The sequence below is a fragment of the Elaeis guineensis genome, chromosome 4, assembly GCF_000442705.2.
Source record: "Elaeis guineensis isolate ETL-2024a chromosome 4, EG11, whole genome shotgun sequence".
Taxonomy (NCBI): Eukaryota; Viridiplantae; Streptophyta; class Magnoliopsida; order Arecales; family Arecaceae; genus Elaeis; species Elaeis guineensis.
The window spans coordinates 52,791,604-52,817,736 of record NC_025996.2 but is presented as its reverse complement, the minus strand read 5'-3'; the positions used below and the strand labels follow the sequence as shown (position 1 = coordinate 52,817,736).

At 36.3% G+C, this 26,133-nt stretch overlaps 1 protein-coding gene across 16 annotated transcripts in view; it reads left to right on the top strand.

The window, feature by feature from the left end:
• The window catches only part of LOC105042816 (uncharacterized), a 25,544-nt gene extending 1,915 nt beyond the window's left edge, over window positions 1-23,629 (top strand). For 4 of the 16 annotated variants that reach the window (XM_073256542.1, XM_073256549.1, XM_073256548.1 and 1 more), the window contains exons 2-7: window positions 3,008-3,109; window positions 3,282-3,375; window positions 4,060-4,095; window positions 21,161-21,248; window positions 21,343-21,557; window positions 21,830-22,530. In XM_073256542.1, coding sequence (XP_073112643.1) covers window positions 3,008-3,109; window positions 3,282-3,375; window positions 4,060-4,095; window positions 21,161-21,248; window positions 21,343-21,368 — 346 coding nt within the window. In that variant the 3' untranslated portion in view covers window positions 21,369-21,557; window positions 21,830-22,530. Of the gene's footprint in view, window positions 1-218; window positions 334-3,007; window positions 3,110-3,254; window positions 3,376-4,059; window positions 4,096-9,189; window positions 9,626-9,850; window positions 13,227-21,160; window positions 21,249-21,342; window positions 21,558-21,829; window positions 22,531-23,286 lie in introns of those variants that run through there. The other 12 variants (XM_073256540.1, XM_073256546.1, XM_073256544.1 and 9 more) reach the window with 9 other exon arrangements.
• Window positions 23,630-26,133: the final 2,504 nt, after the last annotated feature.

Below are 26,133 nucleotides of genomic sequence, written 5' to 3'. Positions count from 1 at the left end.
GATCTCCAACTAAGCAGCAAACTTGTTCAAACTCTGCCTCTTTGTCGCAAGCCAGAATGTTTTTACAAAAATGTATGGATGCTATTGATAAAGGAGATGGAGCTGATGTCATTGTCTCGAGTGTTAAAACCAAAACTTCTGTAGTAAATGAATGGAAACCAGTAAATGTTATAATTTCTAAGTTATCTAATGTTCACAAACAATTTGGGGGGGGTTGGGGGGGTACTTCGAAGGAGCTTCATCAAACAGTTGAAAACAATCTTTCTTTTTCTGACATGCAACTCATTCCTTCCCATGAGGAAGTTTGGCAGCACCTTCAAACTACCCTTCATGGTAATCTTCATTCTAACTCTTTAGTTAATATGCCTGTGATCCAGGGGGAATGTATCAATAACTAAGGTTAGCAATGGGGTTGATTTTGGTTCGGTGGATCAACGTCAGGACCTTGACCCATGAAGATGCTTGTTTGGAATTCTCGGGTGTGCCAAAGCCTTCTTTTGCAAATCATACTAAGTTGTTGTTAAGACAATATAACATGGACATGTTGTGTTTTTTGGAAACTTTTCTTGACAAGACTGCTTGTAACCGTATCCATAGGTTTTTTGGGTCGACTTAAGATTTTTATATAATTATTGTGGTAGGGTTATTAAGTGGTATAGTTATTGTATGGAAAAGCCTTTGTCCAGTTTTATCATATCAATAGACGAATTGATTTTGGGGTTGTTTCTTTAAATCATGTTCCTTCTTAGATTTTGGGCATTGTATATGCTAGTACTTCGGTGTTTCAACATTATTTTGTTTGGTTATAGGTCCAAATATTTTAACACTTTGGGTTCCGTTGTTACTTGTTGGTGATTTTAATTGTATATATTCTCAATACTTTTGACAAAAAAGAGGGCAAATCTTTTACTGTTAATCATAATGTTAGGGAATTCTATGCTTTTCTTTGAACTATGGATCTTAGTTTTTTAGGTCTCTCATATACTTGGTGTAATAACCATTTGGGTCCTGTGAGGGTCTAAAGTGAATTGATTGGGGGTTTGCATTTGATCTATGGTTAAATTTGTATTTGGAATCCTCTGTTACTCACCTTGCTTGATTTGCATTGGATTATTGCCCTTTTCTTATCTCTATCATTGATAAGATCAATAGGGGGCCACATATTTTTCATTTTGAGGAATTTTGGCTCACTAACCCTAAAGTTACTGATGTTATTCATCATACTTTGGCTGGTTTTTCTAATTATAATCCTATTGTAAGGATACCTTTGCTTCTTAATAAGGTTCATCGTGCTTTGAACAATTAGAAATATACTATTGGTAATCTGAACATCCATGCTCGGAAGTTATATGATCAAATTTATAAGCTGCAAAATTGGGTGTCTCAGCTTGGAGGTTTATCTAGCCATCATCATTCCTATTTGCTATCTCTTCTTTGGGATTATCACCTAATTTTGCATCGTATTGAATTAATGTGGCATCAAAAATCCGTATTGTATGGCTTAAAGAGGGGGATGCGATACTAAATTTTTTCATTGCTCCATGATTTTGCATAGATGGCACAATCGAATCCATTTTTTATGTTCCCCTCAAGAAGACACCATCAATGATGCTATGACTATTCAAAATCTTTTGATTGATCATTTCTGAAATAGATGGCTAATGGATACGATGATTCTTTAGCTTGACTATTCTATTATGCTGTCAGTTTTGTCTCCCATCTAGAGTTCCTTCTTCATTTAGCCTATTATGGATGAGGAGAAAATATGCTATTATGACTATGTATCTAGATAAGGCCTCAGGCCCTACTGGTTTTTCTGCTTTTTTTTTCCAAAAGTTTTGATCTATTGTTAAGTCTGAGGTTCTCTCTACTATTCATTTTTTCTTTCAATTTACTTCTCTTCTTGATTCTTGGACAAAGACATATTACATTACTTCCAAAAAAATCTAATTCATAGGCTCCTAATTATTATCGGCCTATTAGTTTGTGTAACACTGTGTACAAAATTATTGCAAAAATATAGTGCGTACTGCGTAGGCTTATAGTTATTTTGCCAAATCTCATTTCTAAGGAGCAAGGTGCTTTTGTCTATGATTGTAGTATTACTGATAACTTTTGCTTGCTCAAGAAATTATGCATTCTCTCAATTATGATCCTCGCTCTAGGGCCCTCATGATGTTAAAATTAGACATGGAGAAGGCTTATGATAGGGTGCATTGGTCTGTTTTATTTTATGTTCTTAATCAGATTGGGTTCCATACTCAATTTACTTCTTGGATACAAGGCTGTATCTCTTATTCTCAGTTTGTTTTACATGTGAACAGTTCTGCGACTTTGCCTTTTTTTGCCTCCAGAGGTTTGCGACAAGGCTACCTCCTCTCATTTTATCTCTTTATTTTATACTGAAATCTTTTCTAACTTCCTTTATACTGTAGTCCATTCGCATCTTCTTTGAGGTTTTAAAATCCGTGATGATCCTAGAATTTCTTATCTGTTTTATGCGGATGATTGTTTATTGACGATTTGTGCTACTCTAAGAGATGCTATTTGTCTCTCATAATACTTAATGTCTATTCCACTATTCTGATCAGTTCATTAATTTTGCAAAATCTCATATTATCTTTACTCCAGGTATTAATTACATTGTCGGTTATTAGATAATTGATTTGCTGCTTATTACTGAAAAGTGGATGTGTTGTTTGCGATTTTGGAACTACATGCCGCGTAGATTTGGTTAGAAAGGGATTCTGCTACTGTTGTCTCATGGTTAAATAATCCTTCACTTTACCAAAAAAAAAAAAAAAAAATCCTTCACTGCATAGATTCAGCATATACCTTATGTGAAAGACCTATACCATTGGAAAGTATCTGTGACTTTTTATAAAATTACACACATCCTTAGAGAAGCTAATCAATTGCATATTTTATGGCTAATAAGGCTTTGCAAGGAGATTTTTCTTGGTCATTTGATGACGTTGCTGACTTTTATTGTTGATATCTTTTATAGGCTGATGCTCATGGAGTTGGCTACACTGGATAATCCCTGCTTTTTTGATCTGGATAACTGCTGGAATCTTCTGTTAATACACTATGGCTATTCTTATGAATGGTATGTTTGTACTGACTTTCTATACTATCTTGCTTTATTGGTTCACTTTGCTCAGAGTTTCATCCAATTGATGTAGAGGACTCTCAGTATACATTCAAGTCTTTTACTTGCCTCTATAATACTATTTTTTTTAGTTGATGAGCAGGTTTTTAAATCTCTTCTTCACTGCCAGTCTGAACTATGAAGAAGGCAACAACATGGAGTGTAGCAGGGGAAAAAGAAAGATGTACAACATGCCCGAATACAAGGAAGTGCTGGTTATCGAGGTCCTTGTCTAATAACTTTACTTCTTATTGTTATGCAGGTTACTTATATTATAGCTCCTTTTCTCTTGGCTGTTGGGTCCATATCACAAGATTGGCCCCCTAGCATGCATGCTCTTCTTTGATGACAGTGGCTGTTTGTTATTTTGCTGCCCAGCCATAACCAAGTTTTTATGCAAGATCCTACAGCTATGTATATGCCTTGGACAAGTTATTCATGTTTGGAAGAATTCCATAGTACCTAAAATCTTACTGCAGGAGAATGTTTCAAAAAGGAATATTATCTATACATCGTAGACAATATTTTCCGACTAACTTGAGAGGAGTTTGTCATGTCTTATTTCTATTGGAGCAGCACAATCAAATTATTGGGAAGGGGTTGGAGGGAGGTTATCTTGTCGACTTATTATTTTTTTTTTAATTTTTGAGGGTTACTCTGGGTTTGGTTCCTTCATCGGTGAAGATGACCACACCTTGTTGCTTAAGCCCTCTCTCCCATTTGAATCAGATATCTTTAAAGGGAGTGGTTTTAAGAACACATGTTATATGGAAAAAAAAGGATTCTGCAAAAGAATGTTAAAAAGGTTGAAAAAAGTGGAAAGATTACAAAAATAGAGTGCATGGAAAAAACTTGAGGATGGTGTTGAAAGGAATTTTGTAACCTCTTTGTGTTCCTATTCTGTGCAGGTTTTCTCTTGGTTCAATCTTCTTCAAGAGCTAAAGGTTACTTTTATTGTTATATCTTTATGTATATCTGTTTATATCAACAACAGCTTCAATTGTCTTACATATTGCTTCCAGTTTACTTATCTGAAACATACTCTACCAGCTGCCTTCTACAATGGGGTAATGGGTATTATTACTTCTAAGTTTCTACCATATGACAGAAATGGGTTTGATTATCTTCCCATTGTATGGTCTCTGTTCTGCTTATTCATCTTGTTTCCACCATGTCAATAGCAATACTATTGTTCTATCTGCAAAGAATTGATGCTTGTTAGTTGTCTTCAACTCTCCATCCTCATCTTGTTCCTGCTCTGCTATTCTCAACAGTTTCGAGGAGGTTCTGAGGAATCTTCAGCTGTAGTTTTGATGCATCCCCAGATTCTTCTCCATGATTTTGTTGGTTTGTGGGACATTATCTTTTTTGCAATAACTCAGGCTGTATAGGTTTTCTTGTCTTGTATGGGCTGCACTAATAAAGATGGCTGGCTTCCTCACTACAGCACTTCATGGCTTCGACTTAGCACTGCTTTGTTCACATGGGTGGCTTCCATGCATCAAAATAACCTATTATTTCTGGATAAATTGATTACTTCTCTTCATGGGATCAAGTTGCCTTATTCTATCGTGCCTTTGCTGTATAATCAGATTGCTGTTTGTTCTGCTCTTCATATTGAATCCCATACCATTCACAACTACCATCTCCTGCTATTTTATGGCTCTGTTACTTTGGTACGTGTCTGCAATATCTTATCTATACTTCAATGCTTGGATGCTGATCAGATTATTTTATCTGAGCTGGATAATCTGTTATCTACATGGTTTCAGGCTCGTCCTTTTTGGCTTTACATGGTTTCAGGCTCGTCCTTTATTGGTCCAGTTGGTGTTACCTCAGTTTCTATACTTTCTTTTGCTGTTCGTTGTGGCCACAGTTCTCTATTTCTTTTTCTTGAAAGTGGTTCATAATAGTTTATGTAAATATTCCTTTCATCTACTAATATTGATCAGTCTTTATCAAAGGGTGGGGTGTGCTGGCTTGTAGCCACAACTATTAGGTTTTCACTTTGGTTTTTCTTTTGTAGTTTTCTTTTTTCTTTTTGCATTCATGTGGCTTTTAAGGAACCCTAATTTCACATTATTAATTTATATTGGATTTTCTTTTAGTTATGATGATATAATATTTGGTTTCTTCTCCCACTTTCACTCCAAATATTTTAGGAGAGAATAAGAGAATCATGCTCAATTCATAATTTGGTGTGGTATAATTATTAGAAATTGATCCTTCACACCTCTCAAAGTTAAAGGATGGAGTGAGATTTTCAAAAACAAAATAAGGAATATGATTAATTAACTGTATTTTGGTAAGAATTCTGTCAATTCTTTAATTCGAACATCAATAATCTTAATATTTGATGAATTACATTCTCTTTTTTTATGATTATTTTACTTTCTTTGAGGAAGGACTCGATAAGGCTGAAGTTATAAGAAGGACAAAATCTATGATAAGGAAACTTAGCGATCAATATAGAGAGTATAGGAATGAGTTGCATGAAATTTATAAGAATCAGCATGCACATCCAAGAAAACTGAAATGCTTACTTGATAAAGTAATTGCTAAGGATGTTGGGCCTAGCTTGTTGTGCATTGGAATGATGAAAAGTTTCAGGTATGAATATGATGAGAATGAAGCAATAGAATGAATTATTTTGAGTGTCTTTATAGAATTACTCCATCTAATTCATCAATACATGTATGTAGAAAATGAGCAAGACATGCTGAAAATAGGTCAAAACACAATATAGTTTCTTGTACTGGTAGGACTACTTTTAGTGTAATTGATCAAAGAATGGTATGGATAATATAGATAATATAAATTAGTTTTATAATTCTGATCTTATAGACGTGTATTCTATTTATTATTGTTGAATTTTATATATAATTACAGAATCAAGCTGCAAATAGGGTGAGACCAAGTCAATTAAAAATACTTGAAAAGGCCTCTTCACATAAAAATGGTTCTTTAGTTGATGCTGCAACTGAAGAAAAATAGGATGAAATGTTCATATTTTTACTTATTTTCATAGTTAATATCCCTTCTTGTTGATTTTTTGTAGTGCTAACTCATAAATAGCAAGATGGCTATTGTGAGCTTTTATAAAGTTATGTTTGTTGTTTTTTACTATTATTAACCATAAATGGATTGTAGGATGATATATTTGGCACGTGACACAATGTGATCTAATAATCTATAAGCATGGTATGATATGATATTAGCTTTTTTGTTATCTAACCACTTGAAAAAATTGTTTAAGATTGCATATAAGAAAATTGCCTATTAAACTTGTTTGAGCACTTGATATCATCCATTTAAATGCAAGGAGGTCCACAAAAATCAATTAGCATTCTATTTGAATGGCATGCTTGTTAAAACCAGGATCAATTACAAGAACACTTCCTCAATTTTAGCTTAATTTCATTTATACCTTCTCGATTTTAAAGAGTGTCAAACTGCTTTTTTTTAAATTTTTGAGATATTCCAAAATGATTCTGTCATTTACTTACTAATAAACAATATTAGCTTTTCATTTAAATAAATGAAAATGCGCTTGCTCATATAGGAGAGATCACTTGCGAGGAAGGGGTGGAGGTGGAGGTGGAGGGAGTTGTCGTAGAGGGGGGAGCATGGCATCGTGGAGGTTAGTGTAGAGGGGGAGGATAGCATCAAAGGCCTCATAGACGGGATTGGAGGAAGAGGAGGAGTTAGGAGGAAGGGAAGGGGAAGGAGGGGTCATAGGAGAGAGAAAGCTCATGGATGGGCTTAGAGGAGGGAAAAAATAAGGAGATGGATGGGGAGGAAGAAAGAGAGGCCACTGGCTAGGAAGCATGATGGAGAGAGCCACCATAGAAGAGGGTCATAGGTGGGCTTGGAGGAAGAGAAGGAGAAGTGGGTGAAGAGAAAAAGGAGGGGGAAGGAAGGGTCATGGGCGGGCTTGGAGGAGAAGAAGCATGAAGGAAAGAAGCAGATGAAAAGGAAGGAAAGGAGAGATCGTCGATGAGGAAGGGGCAGAGGTGGAGAGAGCCATCGTGGAGAGGAATGGCTCATGGATAGATATGGAGGAGCAGTAGGAGAAGAGAAAGGGGAAGAGGGGTCACTGGCTAGGTGGGTGAAAATGGAGGGAGCCACCATAGAGGGAGAGAGCTCATAGATGGACATGAAGGAGGAGAAGTAGGTGAGGAGAAAGGAGAAGAGAGGAAAGAAGAGGTCGCCGATAAGGAATGGGATGAAATAGGGGAAGCTGCTGTAGAAGAAGAAGGCTCATGGACGGGCTTGGAGGAGGAGGACGATGAGGAGAATAGGATGAGGAGAAAGAGGACGATGGGGAAGGAGGGACGTTGGCACCAAAGGTGGAGAAGAGGAGCAATCAGAGAGGAAGAAAAAGGGGATGGAGATATGGGTAGTTTGATCATTTTATAAAATAATGATATCATATGATATGTGATATCATTTCATTAACGAGATAAACTATAAGATGATTTTGGAATATCTTGAAAATTTGAAAAGCTAGTTTCACACTTTTTTAAGTTGAGAGGGTGTAAATGAAATTGGACTAAAGTTGCAGAGGTATTCTTATAATTTATCCTGAAGATTATATGGCTTACTTGTTATAGGATTGCTCTCAGAATTAAGGAAAACTTGCGCCGTCTTCACTGCGACTCTAAATCTAAAATTATACATCATGATATAAAGTCAAACTATATTCTATTGGATGAAACAATGAAAGCTCATGTAGGAGACTTTGGCTTGGCAAAATTGACACATTTCACACTCCAAGACCATACCTGTAGTTCCTGGTTCATGCAGCCATGTTGCCCAAAATAAAGCATATTGCTTAAGAATCAAATAGATGAAGATTAGTTCATTTGTGATTGTGCTTTCCTTTTTCTAAGATATATGCTTTTAGGAAGAATCTGAAGAGAAAGTAACATTAGAAAGTACTTGTTAAATGTATGCGTCCTGTTTCAATATAGTTTTAAGGTGTGTTTCAGTTAACACTCATAGACCTCTAGGTCTAGCCTATAATTTTATTTTCTATTTTTTTTGGGGTATAGAGAAAGCTTCATTTATACAAAGAGAGTTGAATAACAGAGTTTAATACAAATAGAAAGGCAAACCAATACAGGTCTAAAAGCTGAGGTTTTACAAAATAACATCATAAAAAACATCCAAAAGAGGTGGAACCATGGAATATAAGAAGTACCTAAGGAGCCTATAGTTTGAAAATGGATATATTAACAGCAAAAGTGGCTGATGTTTAGTTGGTTAGTAAATGGTTGATTTACACATCACTGGATTTCACTGGGTGCATAAAGCTTCAACCTTTTGTTGTTATGAAAAATATGACTCATTCTCCATCATATTCTAGAATGGTTATATTCATTTAAATTTTATGATTCACCAAAAGCGAAGTCTAAACTTGGAAGTTGAGGATCTCAAGACTCTTTTCAGATGTTTATTCTATCAGAGCATCATATTAGATCTACTTCATTTGTATTCAATGCTCAAAGCATTGGTCAGGTAAGACACACACACACACACACACACACACAGATGGTGTGTCTGCACCATCCTAGTTTGTTACTTGAGGTCTCGAAGATAAGAATGATAATATCCCCAACCATAAGAACCCTTTATGAGTCCATGGAATACTTGTGGGAAGTTTCTGCTCAATCCAGAAGACTTTTTTTTTCTATTTTTTTTTAAAAAATCAGGTTTGAAATGCTTTCTTGTAGATGTTTCTTCAAGAGGTGATTTCTCGCTGTAACCAAATCTTGCTTACTGAGCATCCTATTCAACCAGCTTCGTGAACTCATGTGGAGCTTAATATCATATTACGAGATCAATAGACACCATTTTAATTTGTGCCAAAATGCATAGAGTTACTATACTTTTGATTGCTTAGTATATTGTACAGGTCCACTCTTCATAGTAATCCCTTGAAAATATATGTGGATTTTCATTTTGTTTTAATATTGTCAAGGAATTACCATTGATTGGGTAATACTAACCACTTGAAAATGTAAATTTTAATACAGGCACCCGTGAAAGAACTTAAATAACAACGTGATGCAAGAGTTTTTTCTGGATAATGAGGAAATATTTATGCATATTTTTGGCCCAAACAAGTACGGCCATCTTCTTTGTGAAGAAATAGATCCAACTTAATCTACCATATGATTTATGCAAGCTCAAGAATCAAAAACCATGATTGAAGATGTAAATTGTAAAGTTGAAGAGACAGTAAAAAAATAGAAAATGCTGAGATAAGAACTGAACAGATCGAGAAAAGGACTGAAACAGTAGAATTAAGACTTGAAGCCACCAAGAAGGAATCGTATGATATGAAGAAAAAGTTTCAGGAGGACAATAAGGAGCTACAAGATGTGAAAGGAAAACTTGCAGCATTAATGAATTTGATAGCAAAGAAATTGAGAGAGGGGGGCAATCAGACCAAACATCATTTTTTTTGAGGTATATGTATTATTATAAAATGGTATCTCTAAATTATGTTTAATTTCCATCAGAATTTGTCTATTTTATGCTTTTAATTTTTTATATTTGTGATGTCAATTATAGCATCTCATCTTTTGCTCTCTCTCTCTCTCTATATATTCAGCTTTTGAATTTTATAAGATGTTATTCTAAAGATTAATTACATGAATTGTGTGAGATTAATTTATATATTTATTTAATTAGGATAGTTGGAGCTGTCACAGGGAGTAAATTAAAGGAGTGGCTCAAGGCATCTTTATGGTTGAAATGTCACAAAATGCAAACAAAACTCTTTTTTCTTATATTGGCATTTAGTTTTTGTCTGTTGGTGGCCAGTAATTCTGTATGTATGAACAACATGTAGTATGTCTATGGTGGGATGACTTGTATAATATGATTAAACCATGTATACCTTTACCTATAGTTTTGTTAATTAAGTTCTGAGTTCTCATTTTGGAAATCTTTTTAGCATTGGCTGGCAAATGTTTATTAATTGATTTAATATTAAATTTATGATTGACTTTCACTTAAGATATTGGCAAATTTATATTTTAGATATATTTTTAAAATAAAAAAGAAGGAAATTCCATTCCCAATGGACTACGTTCGTGGGTAATAATTCTATAAGCAATTAATTGTATCAAATGGGTGCATGCCTTTACTAATGAACGTAATCATTGCTAAAGATAGGTAGTTACAATTTGATGCATGTAACTTTTGCCAATGGATAAATATCTATTAGTAAAACTTTCAATAATTTCCTACGGTAAAAAAGCCACGGTAAAAGAGTTTCTTATTTCCCGATGGATAAATTTTTATCATAAATACAGCTCTTCCCAATAGGATAGTTGTCATCATAAAAAATTACTTTTTCTCAATGGATTTATTAATCTATCGATTTTTTTTGCCAACACGACTTTTGCTGACAGCTTTAGACGGACTCAAAATCTATCAAGAAAAATTTTTCCAACGATTTTTATTAGTTTTTTTATAAAATTTTTCATTGCAGAAACCTTTTGTCTTGTAATATATGGCAATGGAAGACTCTCTCCTTTAGGGGAAGAGCAACCAGTATATCAGTATTATCCTCCTTCCAATTTACACAATGGCTTGCATCCATATTCCTATTCCCTTTTGCATAAACTAGACAGGAACTTTCATGCTTTTCTATGGGGACACTCCCCGGATCGTCATGGTCTTTATCTAATTTCTTGATCTGCAGTTTGTTCCCCTAAATCTTAGGGATGGTTGGGCCTTCAATCTTTACATCTAAAGCAACAATTTAATTCTGATGAAAAAGTTAACTGCAGAACTAATTTTGCAGCCGCATTCTCTCTGGGGCTAGCTAAGTGATGCCAAGTGTAGGTTTCAAGGTACATGGTGAAATTATTTTCCTCCACATACAAGTTCTTCTATTTGGAAATAGATTTCTACTCATGGCTCTTCAATCTCTTATCAGTTTCAATGGGCTTTGACTGATGGTACCCGTGTTAATATTTTGTTCAATACATGGATCTCTAGCCTTTCTCTCTATGCTTGGGTGGATCTACAGGCTGTTCACGTAGCAACCTTCATTCAGCTAGATAGGACATGGAACCTACATGTTCTCTCGCAAGTGTTCCAGACTGAAATGATGTTCATTATTAAAAATATTCCCATTTCTCATGGGTGAGGATCTAATCAGTGCAATATTCCCGTTTGCTTGCTCCTTTTGGCCAGCAATAGCTAGGGTATTGCAATATCACCTCTCTTTCTGTTCTTTGCTGGCATTAGTGTCTGCTCTTCTCTTATCGATGTCTTGGTATAGAATAGGATTAAGGTTGTAATCGCATATACTCTTTGGTTGCTCTGGTTAGCAAGGAATCAGCGTGTGTTTGAAGGCAGCCATACTTCTTTCTGCAAGACATATTTCAGGATAATATTATTTCTCATGTTCCACGGTCAGCTTTAATTCATCCAAGGTATTGGGATAGCTCATTATCATCATCTTCTTCTTTTATTTCTTCGAATTTTGTTAGGTGGCTTCCCTTACCCCTTGGAGCAGTTAAAATTAACTATGGTGGATCGGTTCAAAACCATAGGGCAGCCGCGGCTCATTTCATTAGAAATGCTGATGGCCCTCAAGGCTGCAGAAATAAGATTAAATTACTTCAGTACCTTTTGCTGAGCTGATTGATGCTTGAATTTTTTTTTAAAATAATATTTTTTTAATATCTATTTTCGAAAGTATGGTTACTTTAAAGTTATTTACGGATCTACGGTTGTTTTGGCCAGTAGGATGCCACATAGGAAATCGCAGGTTCTGCCTGTGATTTTTTGGTCCATGTGGCATCGGATACATGGTAGTGTACTTAATGAAATCTTAGATTGAAGATGAGACTTCAATTAGAAGTCTCACTTTCAACATGAGATTTCTCAACCATGCTCCATTTACCTTTCTTCGATTGTCCTCACCAGTTGCTCGTGGCCCACCCAGCTTTCCTCCTCCCTTCTCGTGGTCCCCCATTATTTCTTCCCGTTTGCTGGCCGCCCACCCTCTCTTCATCTATTAGTGGTCTCCCCTCCCTTCGCCCCTCATTAGGTGGCCCCCAACCCATTTCTCCACCCTTTTCGTGGCCTCCCATGCATTTTTCATGATTTCTTCTATTCTGTAAGTATTATTTTGATAAATTTTCTTTCTTTATTTAAATACTATTTATTTTATACCGTATTTTAATTTTTGTTGAAATGTTGTTATGATTAGTAGATAAGATAATTAGATTAATTTTTGTGCACACAAGAAATAAGATTTTGATAGATCCAAGTTGTTTTACATGGTTAAATTTAGTTTTCTAGTTATATATGTTAATTATATTTTGTTTATAGGATGCCTGATTTATTGTATTGATTAAACAGGTCGTGAAAAATGGGAGAAACCGTCAGGCTCTATGTTATATTAATGGTTCTATAGTTGACAAGCCATATGGCATTGAATACAGTCAGGGACCACAAAAGGCTATTAGAATGAAATATGAAATGAAATATGAAGAGTTAGAGGATAAGCTATATAAAGTGTTTTGTATTGATAGAAGAAGGAATAAAATAGTGATAACATATAGATATCTATAAGTTGTGCAGTCAACAATGTTAAATCATGTACCAGTTCTGATTATCGAAGATGAGGATATGGAGATAATTTTTTCAACTGTGAGTTCGCATCCATGTCTATCATCCCACCATCTGGTAAACTTCAGGGGTCGCAATTGAGCATGCTTGGCTAGTGGAGCAGTTCAGTGAGTTATCACCTAATGCCGATCAAGTGATGATACCACATTATGCTAGGACGTACATTTTGCAGCTCATGGGTGGATGTTTGTTCACCGACAAGTCAGGCAGCCATATGCATCTTATATTTCTTCCATTATTTGAGGATTTTGAGTTTGCGGGACATTACAGCTGGGACAGTGTAGGCCGTGCATGATTGCACAGGGAGTTATGCAAGACAAGCAGATTAGATGCACATGAGATTGCCAGGCCACTTATATTACTATAGCTATGGGCTTGGGATAGGTTTCCCATTTTAGCATCTCGCAGATTAGGCCTGTCACGCCCCGAACCCAACACCCGAGTCGGATACGTGATGGCCGCACACTCCTTAGAGCAAGCCTTAAAGAATATGCAAGGCCAAATTAAAGCATTACAACCTTATCAACCATAACAATTAATTTCAATAATAATTTGTAAAATCATGCATAATTACAAATTAAATTTCTTCAATCCTCTGATCAGGTACTATGATACTCTTATTTATCCTTCTGCTCACCCGTAAATCCATACCACAGCCAATCATGAGCATCCTATAACTCTGACAAGAAAAAGAAACATGAAGGGGTGTGAGCTTTACAGTCCAGTAAAAATTCCCATATCACATTGATATAGTAATATAGTCTGAAAATAAGGATAAGCAGTAAGATATAAAATCTCATGTTCAATATCCAGAATAATGTAAACATTCATAAATTTTCTGTCTTGTCAAAATAGATGCATCATCATATATTAATAGGTGAAACACTTTTGTTCAACAATTGTTTCATGTCTTATCTTTCATTTCTCCTTTCATAATCACATGATTTTTAATATTTTCTTTCTGGCTCTGGACTATCTGAGTCTATACCTCAATCATCATCCGGATCGAATCCACTTAAAAAGTCTTTCAAGACTGTTCCAGGATGAGCTCCTGGCCGGTTGTCCTACGTACCAAAGCCCGTGAGAGGCTGTCCCAAGCATAAGCTCCTGGCGGGCTGTCCCAGGCATGAGCTCCTGGCCGGCTGATCCACCTGTAAGCCAGTGGGGGCTGTCCCAGGCATAAGCACCTGGCGGGCTGTTTCAGGCATAAGCTTCTGGCCGGCTGTTCCACATGACAAGGCTAGTCCATATCATATATCTCTTTCTTTTTATTTAATCATTATGTGTTGATTTCATCAAATCAATTCTGTCTTGCATTATGATCAATTCAGATATGTCATATCCATATAATCATGCCATCAATCTCTGATACATATATATTGACATAACATACTCATGCTCAAAATCAAATAACAGTATCTCAGGTATAATAAATTCATCGATCTCAAATCCGACGATACAAAACCAACGATGCAAGACCAACAGTAAAATAGCATATATATAATAGTGATCATGTACAGGGATTCTTACCTTTACCGGTGACTGATCCGAGCACAGAAATCAATGTTCTTCTTTGATTTATGAATTTCTCTAACAAAATATTCCACTCGATATCATATGCAGACAATCATCTCTTCATAATCCTGATCAAATATAAAAATCATATATAGAGAAAATTATCGATAATCGATCTTAATAACACAAATCTAGGACCTCTTTTAGGATTAATCAAAATTAGGATTTGTCTATGTATCAGGATCCTCCACTGATCCATAAGATTTTTAGAGATAGAAAATTCATGAAGAGAGAGAAAATTTTAGAGAGAGAAAGTAGAGAGAGAAAGTGGAGAGAGAAATTTTTGTATCCTTCAGATGAGGCAATCATGATCGAGATCATCAAAGATCCTATCAGGATGACTCAATATGAATTAAATGTTACAAATTTCGAATAAGATCGGACTGGGATTAGATCTACCGCATGAATTTCGGAGCAATCTCAATTCATCATATTTTTATTTTAAATATATCTTAGGGTCTGTGATGCAATCAGAGAGAGGGTAGAAAGATTTTAGAGAGATAAAATCCACAAAAAGAGAGAAAGATCTAGAGAGAGAAACTAAAGAGAGAAGGTAGTGAGAGGAGAGAGAGAATTTTTTTCTCTCTTCTTCTTCTCTTTTTATTTTATTTTATTTTTATTTTTCTCTTTCTCTTTTTCTCTTTTTTTTTTCCTTTTTTTCTTTCTTTTTCCTTTTTCTTTCCTTTTTTTCTTTTTCCTTTTTCTTTTCTTTTCTTTTCTTCTTCTTCTTCCTTCTTCTTTTCTTTTCTTCCCGCGGCCTCCCTTGGCTGAAACAGGGGAAGACCGTGAGGTCCCCCCCTCGGTGGCTCGGGCTCCGATGGCTTGGTCGGAGATCCGGCAACAGGTGGAGGCGGCGGTGGAGCAAGGGACGGCCGGCGGCAAGGTTCGGCCGGCGAGAATCAAGAAGAGATTGGAAAACAGGGGATCATTATTTTTCTTTTGTTTTCCAATCATTGGCCGGTCACCGGCGGCCAAAACCTTCAGGGAAGAGAGGGAGAGAGATGAGGGTCTGGTCTTGAGGATGAGACGCCGCAACCGGCGGCGCCGGAGGCCGGAAAAGGAAGAAAAAGGTCCCGGCCGAACAGGGGTTTCACGTTGTTCATGGAATTTTTGATGATCCCGACGGCCGGCGAGGAGTTTAAAAATATGGGAAGAAAGAGAAGAGGGAGAGGAAGAAAGATTGAATCCTTACCTGAACTCTGGTGGCCTCTTCGACCTTCAATTTTCGACGAACACGAGAAGAGGCTGCCGCGGCTTCTATGGAGAAAAGGAGAGGATTAAGCTTGAAGATCGCCGGTGGAGGTTTGAGAGGGAGAGGGAAGGCTTATTCATGGAGGATCCTAGAGTTCTAAGAGGCCTAGAGTCCTCCGATCGGGATTCATCGGAGAAGAAGACTCCCTTCGGGAGTCCTTCCGTCCCTTTTTTTTTTTTTTTGAACTATGGGCTGATTCTGGGCTTTGGGGCTTGGTCCAGGGTCCAAATGGACCGGGGTATTACATTCTCCCCCCCTTCAAATAATTTCATCCTCGAAATTAAGTTATGTTGTTCGAGATACCTATTTCAAAGTATACATTATTCATGTCATTCTCAAGCTTACGATAATGTCATATATATTATTTATTTCTCATGATCTTGTTATAACAAAAATTATTTGAAATCTCAAACTCATCCCTTCTTATTGATTTCTCAACTTTTTGAAGAACTGTAACATTTTAGACTTATATTAATATACCACCGTTATTTGTCTAATACATTCCACTCGAAATTCATAATTATCTCAGACTACCCTTGATAGAAAAATAAATAAAGGTCAAACATCGGGCACTCTTTACAATCATCGATTTCTTTCTTCTCTTGACCTTCCAACAAATTTTATATGTAGACTCTCATCTTAAGATAACCTCAATCTTCTATATCAGTCCAAGTAACAATATTAAATTTAAAAAAAAAATGAGATCTATGTCAGGATATTCTAAGTTTGAACTAATATCAAAACTATCAAGCTTGTTAATAAACTTGAGATATCTAGGATTTCTTGGCATTATCTACAATGAAGCATCCTACTAACAAAAATTATCCGACTATGATCAGATTAAATTCATTCTTTATTTACAACTAATGCATTTCATAATATCTTCGGAATCAAAGAATTAATATTTCTAATCAATTTAACCCACCACGCTTTTGCTGCGCACTCTGATCTTAATTTATCAAATTATATAAGCCTATCAAAGATAAAAATATCCTTATATGTTAGATCAATCCAAGATAGATCTAACCTTCAAATTTCATATAAGACTTAGGGCAAAATTTTAAGTTTCTTTATCTTTACTACCTTTGGGTATAGCATATAAAAATTAAATCTTGATCCACTTCTTATGTTTGAAATCATTGCATAAGTTTCATCACTCTTCAAGAATCCAACATGTCTAGAATCGATTGGAGTTAACCTTAGATTTATCTTACAATCATTTAGATAATTTTTAAATCAATCTTCCTTTTTAAAAGAATTAATTCTAACTTGACAAATTAGAAGAACTCAAGCCAACATCTTTATAAGTAGAATTAACTTAATTATTTCTTATAGAGCTCTCTTCATCACAACCTTTAATATTAATCGATAAATCCATATAAAATTTTATCCCTTGTATAAGTCATTCAAAATTTAACACTAGCAAGATGTCTTAGTTCAATTTTAAAAAAAAATTCAAACTTTGACTTGAATAATTAATACACTTTACCATCTTCAACAATTACAAGAAAAATTTAAAAAAAATCTAATCCAAAAATAATAATACGAATTATTAAAGATTTCATCATAACCTGTATATCATACTCTGACAAAATAATTTTTTTTTTAAATTTAACAATATCAAAATACTTTTGATCCACTTAGAAAAGTAAGCTTTTGATTTGAAATTCAATGTAACTTGAAGGATCAAGGAATCCTATTCAGAATATGATATTTTGAGTAACCAAAGATTTTATCAAAATGTGTATCTCATATTCTCATAATAAAATTTAAGTATATTTTTCATCTAAGATTGAGTTTCATATATGACCTCTTATAGGTTCAGTGTTCAAAAATATTTCTCTCTTATATGATGTAATTTCTTCTTAGATCATACCCTAATTAACTTTCTTTGATAAGTCCAAAATTCATAATGTTCAGACAATTATCATCGAAATTAAAAAAAAATATCATGATCTTCAATCATATAAGTTTTACATTCCAAAACCCTCTAGTATACTCAACATATCTTATCAATACCTTCCACTTTATTCCAAGATCAACTCTTTTCATACTTAGGTCAATCTTACTAATTGAAATCTAAGATATAACTCGTCAATTTTATTATAGATAACATATGCCACTTATGCATAAATTTCATCTTAATATCTATTGATTCGAAATCTAAATATTGAATCTTCTCTATCATGTTCCTCATGATCATAATCTAAGTTCAGATATCACTAAAATTATAATTCTGAATAATTATAACCTTAAACTCAAATACCACTTAAATCATATTTTCTGATGATCATAACCTAAACTATAATATCATTCTATTACATCCTTAATGATTATAACCTTAAACTCTGATATTATCTATCATACTCTATTGATTTTAATCCCAAAGTTTTGATATCACTTATATGAGAATCCCTAGTGACCTTAAACTTAGGCTCTAGTACTGTTCTGTCATATCCTAATCACTTGTATCATTGTCTCCAAATAAACGTAACCTAACCTCTAAGCTCAAATGCCACTCCGTCACATCCTACTGATCTTTACATAAAGTTTTAATATCTCTTCATAATCTCTAGTGATCTTAAACCTAAGCTTTAATGTCATTCTATCAAATCCTAATTACTTATATCATATTTTCTAATGATCATAATCTATGCTCTGATACCATTCTGTCACGCTCCGAATCCAACACCCGGGTCGGATACGTGATGGCCGCATACTCCTTAGAGCAAGCCCTAAAGAATATGCAAGGCCAAATTAAAGCATTACAACCTTATCAACCATAACAATTAATTTCAATAATAATTCATAAAACCATGCATAATTACAAATTAAATTTCTTCAATCCTCTGATCAGGTACTATGATACTCTTATTTATCCTTCTGCTCATCCGTAAATCCATACCACAGCCAATCATGAGCATCCTGTAACTCTGACAAGAAAAAGAAAGATGAAGGGGTGTGAGCTTTACAGCCCAGTAAGAATTTCCATATCACACTGATATAGTAATATAGTCTGAAAATAAGGATAAGCAGTAAGATATAAAATCTCATGTTCAATGTTCAGAATAATGCAAACATTCATAAATTTTCTGTCTTGTCAAAATAGATGCATCATCATATATTAATAGGTGAAACACTTTTGTTCAACAATTATTTCATGTCTTATCTTTCATTTCTCCTTTCATAATTACATGATTTTTAATATTTTCTTTCTGGCTCTGGACTATCTGAGTCTATACCTCAATCATCATCCGGATCGAATCCACTTAAAAGGTTTTTCAAGACTGTCCCAGGATGAGCTCCTGGTCGGCTGTCCCACGTACCAAAGCCCGTGAGAGGCTGTCCCAGGCATAAGCTCCTGGCGGGCTGTCCCAGGCATGAGCTCCTGGCCGGCTGATCCACCTGTAAGCCAGTGGGGGCTGTCCCAGGCATAAGCGCTTGGCGGGCTGTTTCAGGCATAAGCTTCTGGCCGGCTATTCCACATGACAAGGCTAGTCCATACCATATATCTCTTTCTTTTCATTTAATCATTATGTGTTGATTTCATCAAATCAATTCTGTCTTGCATTATGATCAATTCAGATATGTCATATCCATATAATCATGCCATCAATCTCTGATACATATATATTGACATAACATACTCATGCTCAAAATCAAATAACAGTATCTCAGGTATAATAAATTCATCGATCTCAAATCCGACGATACAAAACCAACGATGCAAGACCAACAGTAAAATAGCATATATATAATAGTGATCATGTACGGGGATTCTTACCTTTACCGGTGACTGATCCGAGCATAGAAATCAATGTTCTTCTTTGATTTATGAATTTCTCTAACAAAATATTCCACTCGATATCATATGCAGACAATCATCTCTTCATAACCCTGATCAAATATAAAAATCATATATAGAGAAAATTATCGATAATCGATCATAATAACACAAATCTAGGACCTCTCTTAGGATTAATCAAAATTAGGATTTGTCTATGTATCAGGATCCTCCACTGATCCATAAGACTTCTAGAGAGAGAAAATCTATGAAGAGAGAAGATTTTAGAGAGAAAAAGTAGAGAGAGAAAGTGGAGAGAAATTTTCGTATCCTTCAGATGAGGCAATCATGATCGAGATCATCAAAGGTCCTATCAGGATGACTCAATATGAATTAAATATTATAAATTTCGAATAGGATCGGACTGGGATTAGATCTACCGCACGAAGTTCGGAGCAATCTCAATTCATCATATTTTTATTTCAAATATATCCTAGGGTTAGTGATGCAATCAAAGAGAGGGTAGAAAGATTCTAGAGAGATAAAATCCACAAAAAGAGAGAAAGATCTAGAGAGAGAAAATAGAGAGAGAATCTAGAGAGAGAAATTGGAGAGAGAAGGTAGTGAGAGGAGAGAGAATTTTTTTCTCTCTTCTTCTCTTTTTATTTTTTTTTATTTTTATTTTTCTCTTTCTCTTTTTCTCTTTTTCTCTTTTTTTTTTCTTTTTTTTTTTCTTTTTTCTTTTTTCTTTTTCTTTCCTTTTTTTTCTTTTTCCTTTTTCTTTTCTTTTCTTTTCTTCTTCTTCTTCCTTCTTCTTTTCTTTTCTTCCCGCGGCCTCCCTTGGCTGAAACAGGGGAAGGCCGTGAGGTCCCCCCCTCGGTGGCTTGGGCTCCGGCGGCTTGGCCGGAGATTCGGCAACAGGTGGAGGCGGCGGTGGAGCAAGGGACGACCGGCGGCAAGGTTCGGCCGGCGAGAATCAAGAAGAGATCGGAAAACAGGGGATCGTTACTTTTCTTTTGTTTTCCAATCATTGGCCGGTCACTGGCGGCCAAAACCTTCAGGAAAGAGAGGGAGAGAGATGAGGGTCTGGTCTCGAGGATGAGACGCCGCAACCGGCAGTGCCGGTGGCTGGAAAAGGGAGAAAAAGGTCCCGGTCGAACAGGGGTTTCACGTTGTTCATGGAATTTTCGATGATCCCGACGGCCGGCGAGGAGTTTAAAAACATGGGAAGAAAGAGAAGAGGGAGAGGAAGAAAGATTGAACCCTTACTTGAACTCCGGTGGCCTCTTCGACCTTCAATTTCCGACGAACAAGAGAAGAGGCTGCCGCGGCTTCTACGGAGAAAAGGAGAGGATTTAAGCTTGAAGATCGTCGGTGGAGGTTTGAGAGGGAGAGGGAAGGCTTATTCATGGAGGATCCTAGAGTTCTAAGAGGCCTAGAGTCCTCCGATCGGGATTCATCGGAGAAGAAGACTCCCTTTGGGAGTCCTTCCGTCCCTTTTTTTTTTTTTTTTTTTGAACTATGGGCTGATTCTGGGCTTTTGGGCTTGGTTCAGGGTCCAAATGGACTGGGGTATTACAAGGCCAGCCTATTGTAGATCCTTTGATAGATCTACATGATGGTGGGGATCCATTGTCACGGGGTCCATTGGGGATAAGGTGAGGAAAGATTATGGTTGATTTGTAATGAATATGATATACAACTTTTATGTCATTCACGTATACTGATGCATGTGTAGATGGAGAGATGCTTTTTCGATGATGGAGGTATCGACACATGTGCTCAGTTCTTACCGATACTACCTCAATCGATAGAGACCAGAGCATGTAAGGATTACATATACATGCTTCTATATCATTTTTATATGTTTGTATGTATTAACTTATTCAATACCTTACATTCTGCCTTCTTCATATGTAGGTGATATGGCAGCCATATACTCATGATATTATGGCTAGGCTACTTGATTATTGTTTAGATGGGCAGGATATATAGTGTACCCGAGTACCACTCATTTATTTTCATATCGTAGAGTGGTACTTTACTGATAGAGTGCTGTGACAGTTTGGGATTCGCTAGCCTGTTCCTGTGTAGTGTGACACAAATGCGAGACTATACCACATGGACTTGAGAGGGTGAGTTGATCAGGATTGGTCCATCATTCATCAGTACTATATTCAGATGTGGGAGAGCCGTCGATATTACATCGTATTTGGTGATCTCATAGATGGTACCATGGATTTTCATAATCTGTACATGCAGTGGTACCGCGGCATCATCCGACAGTTTATTAGTCGTAGTCATGCGATGTTCGATTTTCTAGTATAGGTTTAGGATTTCTTTATTAAATATTGTTCATTTTCATTAATTTATTTCGCACTACTTATTATGTACTTATATATGTCAGAGTGACGGCATGACGAGGATATATTAGCTTGCTCATCCTGATTCTATATCCACGACCTCGCAGCCGATCATGGACATTTGCAACACCATCCTCCATGCTGTCGACGAGCATACTCGTCTTCAGATAGGTGTCTTCGCTCATGACTTTGGCACAGAGGATGAGACTCCTTCACCGTTTGCATATCCATCGTCGTCGGTAGCACCTCCAGTTTGGCAGAGATGTGGTATTCAATGGCATAGTACCTCTCCACATCTAATGCCAGAGTTTTCTTCGTTCACATAGTACACACTACCGCCACTCGCATTGACGATGATGTGACACAGTTCACATATACTGAGGGTGTTTCTATGCATTTTGCATATGCAGCGGATGACATGATCCACCATAAATACTCATATGATGGAGAGTATTCAGCCGAGGGAGTCACCCAGGAGGCCATCACTCAGGAGGCTATCACTTAGGAGGCTGTCACCCGAGTAGGGCATCCAACAGTGGACCAGGAGGGGCCGACTCAGCCCACCATTACGTATTGTCAGAGGCAACCTAAACAGAGAAAGAGATGGCCACCATGTGGGACTTAGGATATATATTTTAGGATTCTCTTTATGTAGTACATTCATGTGTTTATCTTATTTTATATTTACTTTCTATCATGGTTTGTATGGAACATCTTTGCTTTAATCTAGCTTATTTTGTATTCACCTTATTTGTGTAAATTTTTTAATTTGTTTGGCTATTGGATTGAACTTGTGCAGCTGGTTTCAAATTTTACCTGATGTAGTTGGTTTTAAAAAATAACTCCGTAATAACCGCTGGATTTTTTTTTTTTAATGTATCCATACTTTCAACTTATAAATACAGTAGTCTCTAGGTTTAGTATTAAATTTATTTATAATTTTAATTGATTATAAAATTTTTAAAAATCTCAGGTTCAACTTGAGACTTCTTAAAGTTGCAAGTTCCATACGAGACTTCAGTATGTCGGTTATTGCATGTCATAGCAAAGAAAAATCTCAAGTTCAACATGAGATTTGGCACAAAGAAAAATCTCAGGTTGAACATGTGATTTTAGTGTGTCGGTTACCACATGCCATAATAAAGAAAAATCTCAGATTGAGCCTACGATTTTAAGAAGTCTCAGATTGAACTTGAGATTTTAGTATCTTAGAAATCTCATCATAACCTGAGCTTTTAGGCTCCACGCGGATTAGAAAATCGCAAGTTGAACATATGATTTCCTATGTAGCATTCTACTGGCCAAAACAACCGTAGATCTGTAAATAAGTTTAAAGTAACTGTACTTTCAGAAAGAAATATTAAAAAAATATTATTTAAAAAAAATTCTTTGGGCTGGTCTAAAGTTGTAGTACACCTGCTTGGGTAGGATCACATTACGTCAGAACGTTGTTGGTCTACAGTTATGTCTTGGATTGACTCTTCCTCTTCTAATTGTGCAGGTCACCTGTTTTAAATGATATTCTATAGTGGCAGCGGTTCCTTACTGTTTTTACTGTATCTCATATCTTCAGTGAAGATAATTCAGTGGCTGATTGGGTAGCGAAGCAAGCTTGAGAGTATGATGTACCTTTTAATCCATTGTTTCCTATGTCAATGGAACTAAATGTGCTTCTGCAGGCTGATACTTTTGGGACTTGCTATCTTCGTTTATAGATCTGGCTCCAATTTTTTGGGTTGGCATTTTTCATTGGTCACAAATCATGTAGTTTTACAGTTTCCAATTAATTGTTATCTTCTTATAGTTACTATGGCAAAGATTCCTTCACCTGCAAGGCTTACTAACATGGATTCGAAGTTATGTAGTCCTTTATTGCTATGTTCTTTTATGTTTTATAGGATGCTTTTCTTTGATACTTATGTAGTTGGCCTAAATGTGGTTGAGTGCTCTCCTTTATGCACCTATGGATGGGTCCTTATAGTTGGCACATATTATTTAGTTTGTGCAGTTGCTTGGGACTTTCTTTTTTTTTTTTTTTGATAGTAACAGAGTACCTGTTAAATTCATAAATAAAACATAACAGAGGGTTCAGACTTACAAAACCAAAACACAACAGTTGGGACTTTCTTTCAGTTAGCTCCTATTATTCTGTTACAGCAATAGCTTGGGTTCTTTCTCATCATAAGCAGATTCTTTTGTTATATCTTCTTTGCAGGAGTTTCTCACACAGATGCAAAGAATACATTTCTTTTAAGTTTGGCTTATTTAGAAACAATACTGGGTGTTTGCTCTTTTCTCTTGGCCTACAGGACTAATTACAGGGTGTTTGCTCTTCTATTTCTCTTGGTTTACAAGGGGTTCTTTACCAACTTCTTCCGATGTTATTTAGTCTATAAGATTCTCCTTTCCAATGCTGTCAGTTACTCCATATCAGGTGCTCAATATGGCTACTTTATCTTCAAATGTTGCTACTGCATCATGGGCTTTATGGAATTCATATTTGTTGTGGGATGGGCATCGAGCCGAAAGTCCATACGGATACAATCAAGAGAGCCTACTGCTTATTAGTGCGAGTTCCTCCTCTCCACGTGAGATGTCTTTTACGGGGCAAACCGTGAGGGACAGCGTCGTGGTTCCTGTAGCGAGCACACGCTGACTCAAAGCGAACAATACTCACGATTGGACGGAGAAGATGGTTCTGTACTGATGGGTAGTAGATCTCAACATTGGCGTCATCTGTGGGAATCCGTCCCTACCTACAGCAGTATGCTCCTTGCTTGGAGGGCTGTTGTGGGATGGGCATCGGGGGCATCGAGCCCGAAAGTCCCATACTGGATACAATCAAGAGAGCCTACTGCTTATTAGTGCGAGTTCCCCCTCTCCCACGTGAGGCACCTTTTGTGGGGCAAAACTGTGAGGGGCAGCGTCGTGGTTCCCTGTAGCGGGCACGCACTGACTCAAAACGGACAATACCTCACGATTGGGTGGAGGAAATGGTTCCGTACTGGTGGGCAGTAGATCTCAATATTAGCGCCGTCTGTGGGAATCTGTCCCCTACTTGCAGCAGTACGCTCCCTTGCTGGGGGCTGTTGTGGGATGGGCATCGGGGGCATCAAGCCTGAAAGTTCCATACCAGATACAATCAAGAGAGTCTACTGCTTATTAGTGCGAGTTCCCCCTCTCCCATGTGAGGCGCCTTTTGCGGGGCAAAACCGTGAGGGGCAACGTCGTGGTTCCCTGTAGCAGGCACGCTGACTCAAAGCGGACAATACCTCACGATTGGGCGGAGAAGATGGTTCCGTACTGGTGGCAATAGATCTCAACAATATTGTTTCTGCATCTTCAATCATGATGGCTTATGCTGTTATTACGTTCTTATGCTAATGTTATCCTTCAATGCTACTCTAGTCTCACTAATAGACATCGTATGGGCTTGGGAGTCATAACTACATTATTCTGAAAGTGAAATCCTTTGTGCACCGTGGGCGGTATAGAAAATCCGATGTAGAGTGCACCATCTCATCCGATTAATCTATATAGTCATCATTTTTCAATGCATATTTAATGTCTGTAGGTCGATTTTTTCGTTTAAAAATTTGTATGACGAAAATATCTTTATTTTTTAAAAAAATTATGATATTCTATACTTATATTATGACATTCTACGTCCAATATATATACAGGATGTCATAATTTTTTTCTAAAAGATATGAATATTTTTGTCATTCAAAATTTTTAAATAAAAAATTGATATACTAAATATATATTAAAAAATGATGATTACATAGATCAATCAGATCAAACAGTATATTTATGTCAGATTTTCTACGTTACCGGCGGTGCACAAAGAATTTCTATATCCTGGAATGCTGCAGGCACACAAACAGATATCATGGGAGCCTCGTACTTACTGTACATCATTTTTATTAACTTCTTTTGTCTTTTTATACAATCCCTGTATCACGTTTGATTTGTGCTCTTTGTGCTTTTACTGTAAACACTTCAGCTTTTCTTTAATTTAAGCTTCTAGCTCCTTCCTTTACCAAAAAAAAAAAAATGACTCAATCAATTGGCCACTATTGTTGTCTCTAGAATCTACCGGGGTCATTCCAAAATTCACTAGAATACGCACAGAATCGTCTTCACCAAAGTGAATACATAAGTAAAGAGAATAAAGCTTTGATTAATTATCCATTTTGATTGTATGAAAGGGAGATTTTGCGGTTCTTTAGGGCCCCTTACTTTGTCAAACTCATGGGGTGCCGCCGTAGATTTACAACAACTCGAATAAGATGCAAAAAAGGTTTATAGGATAAATTCCATGCTTTAAATTTGTTTCTAGATAAAA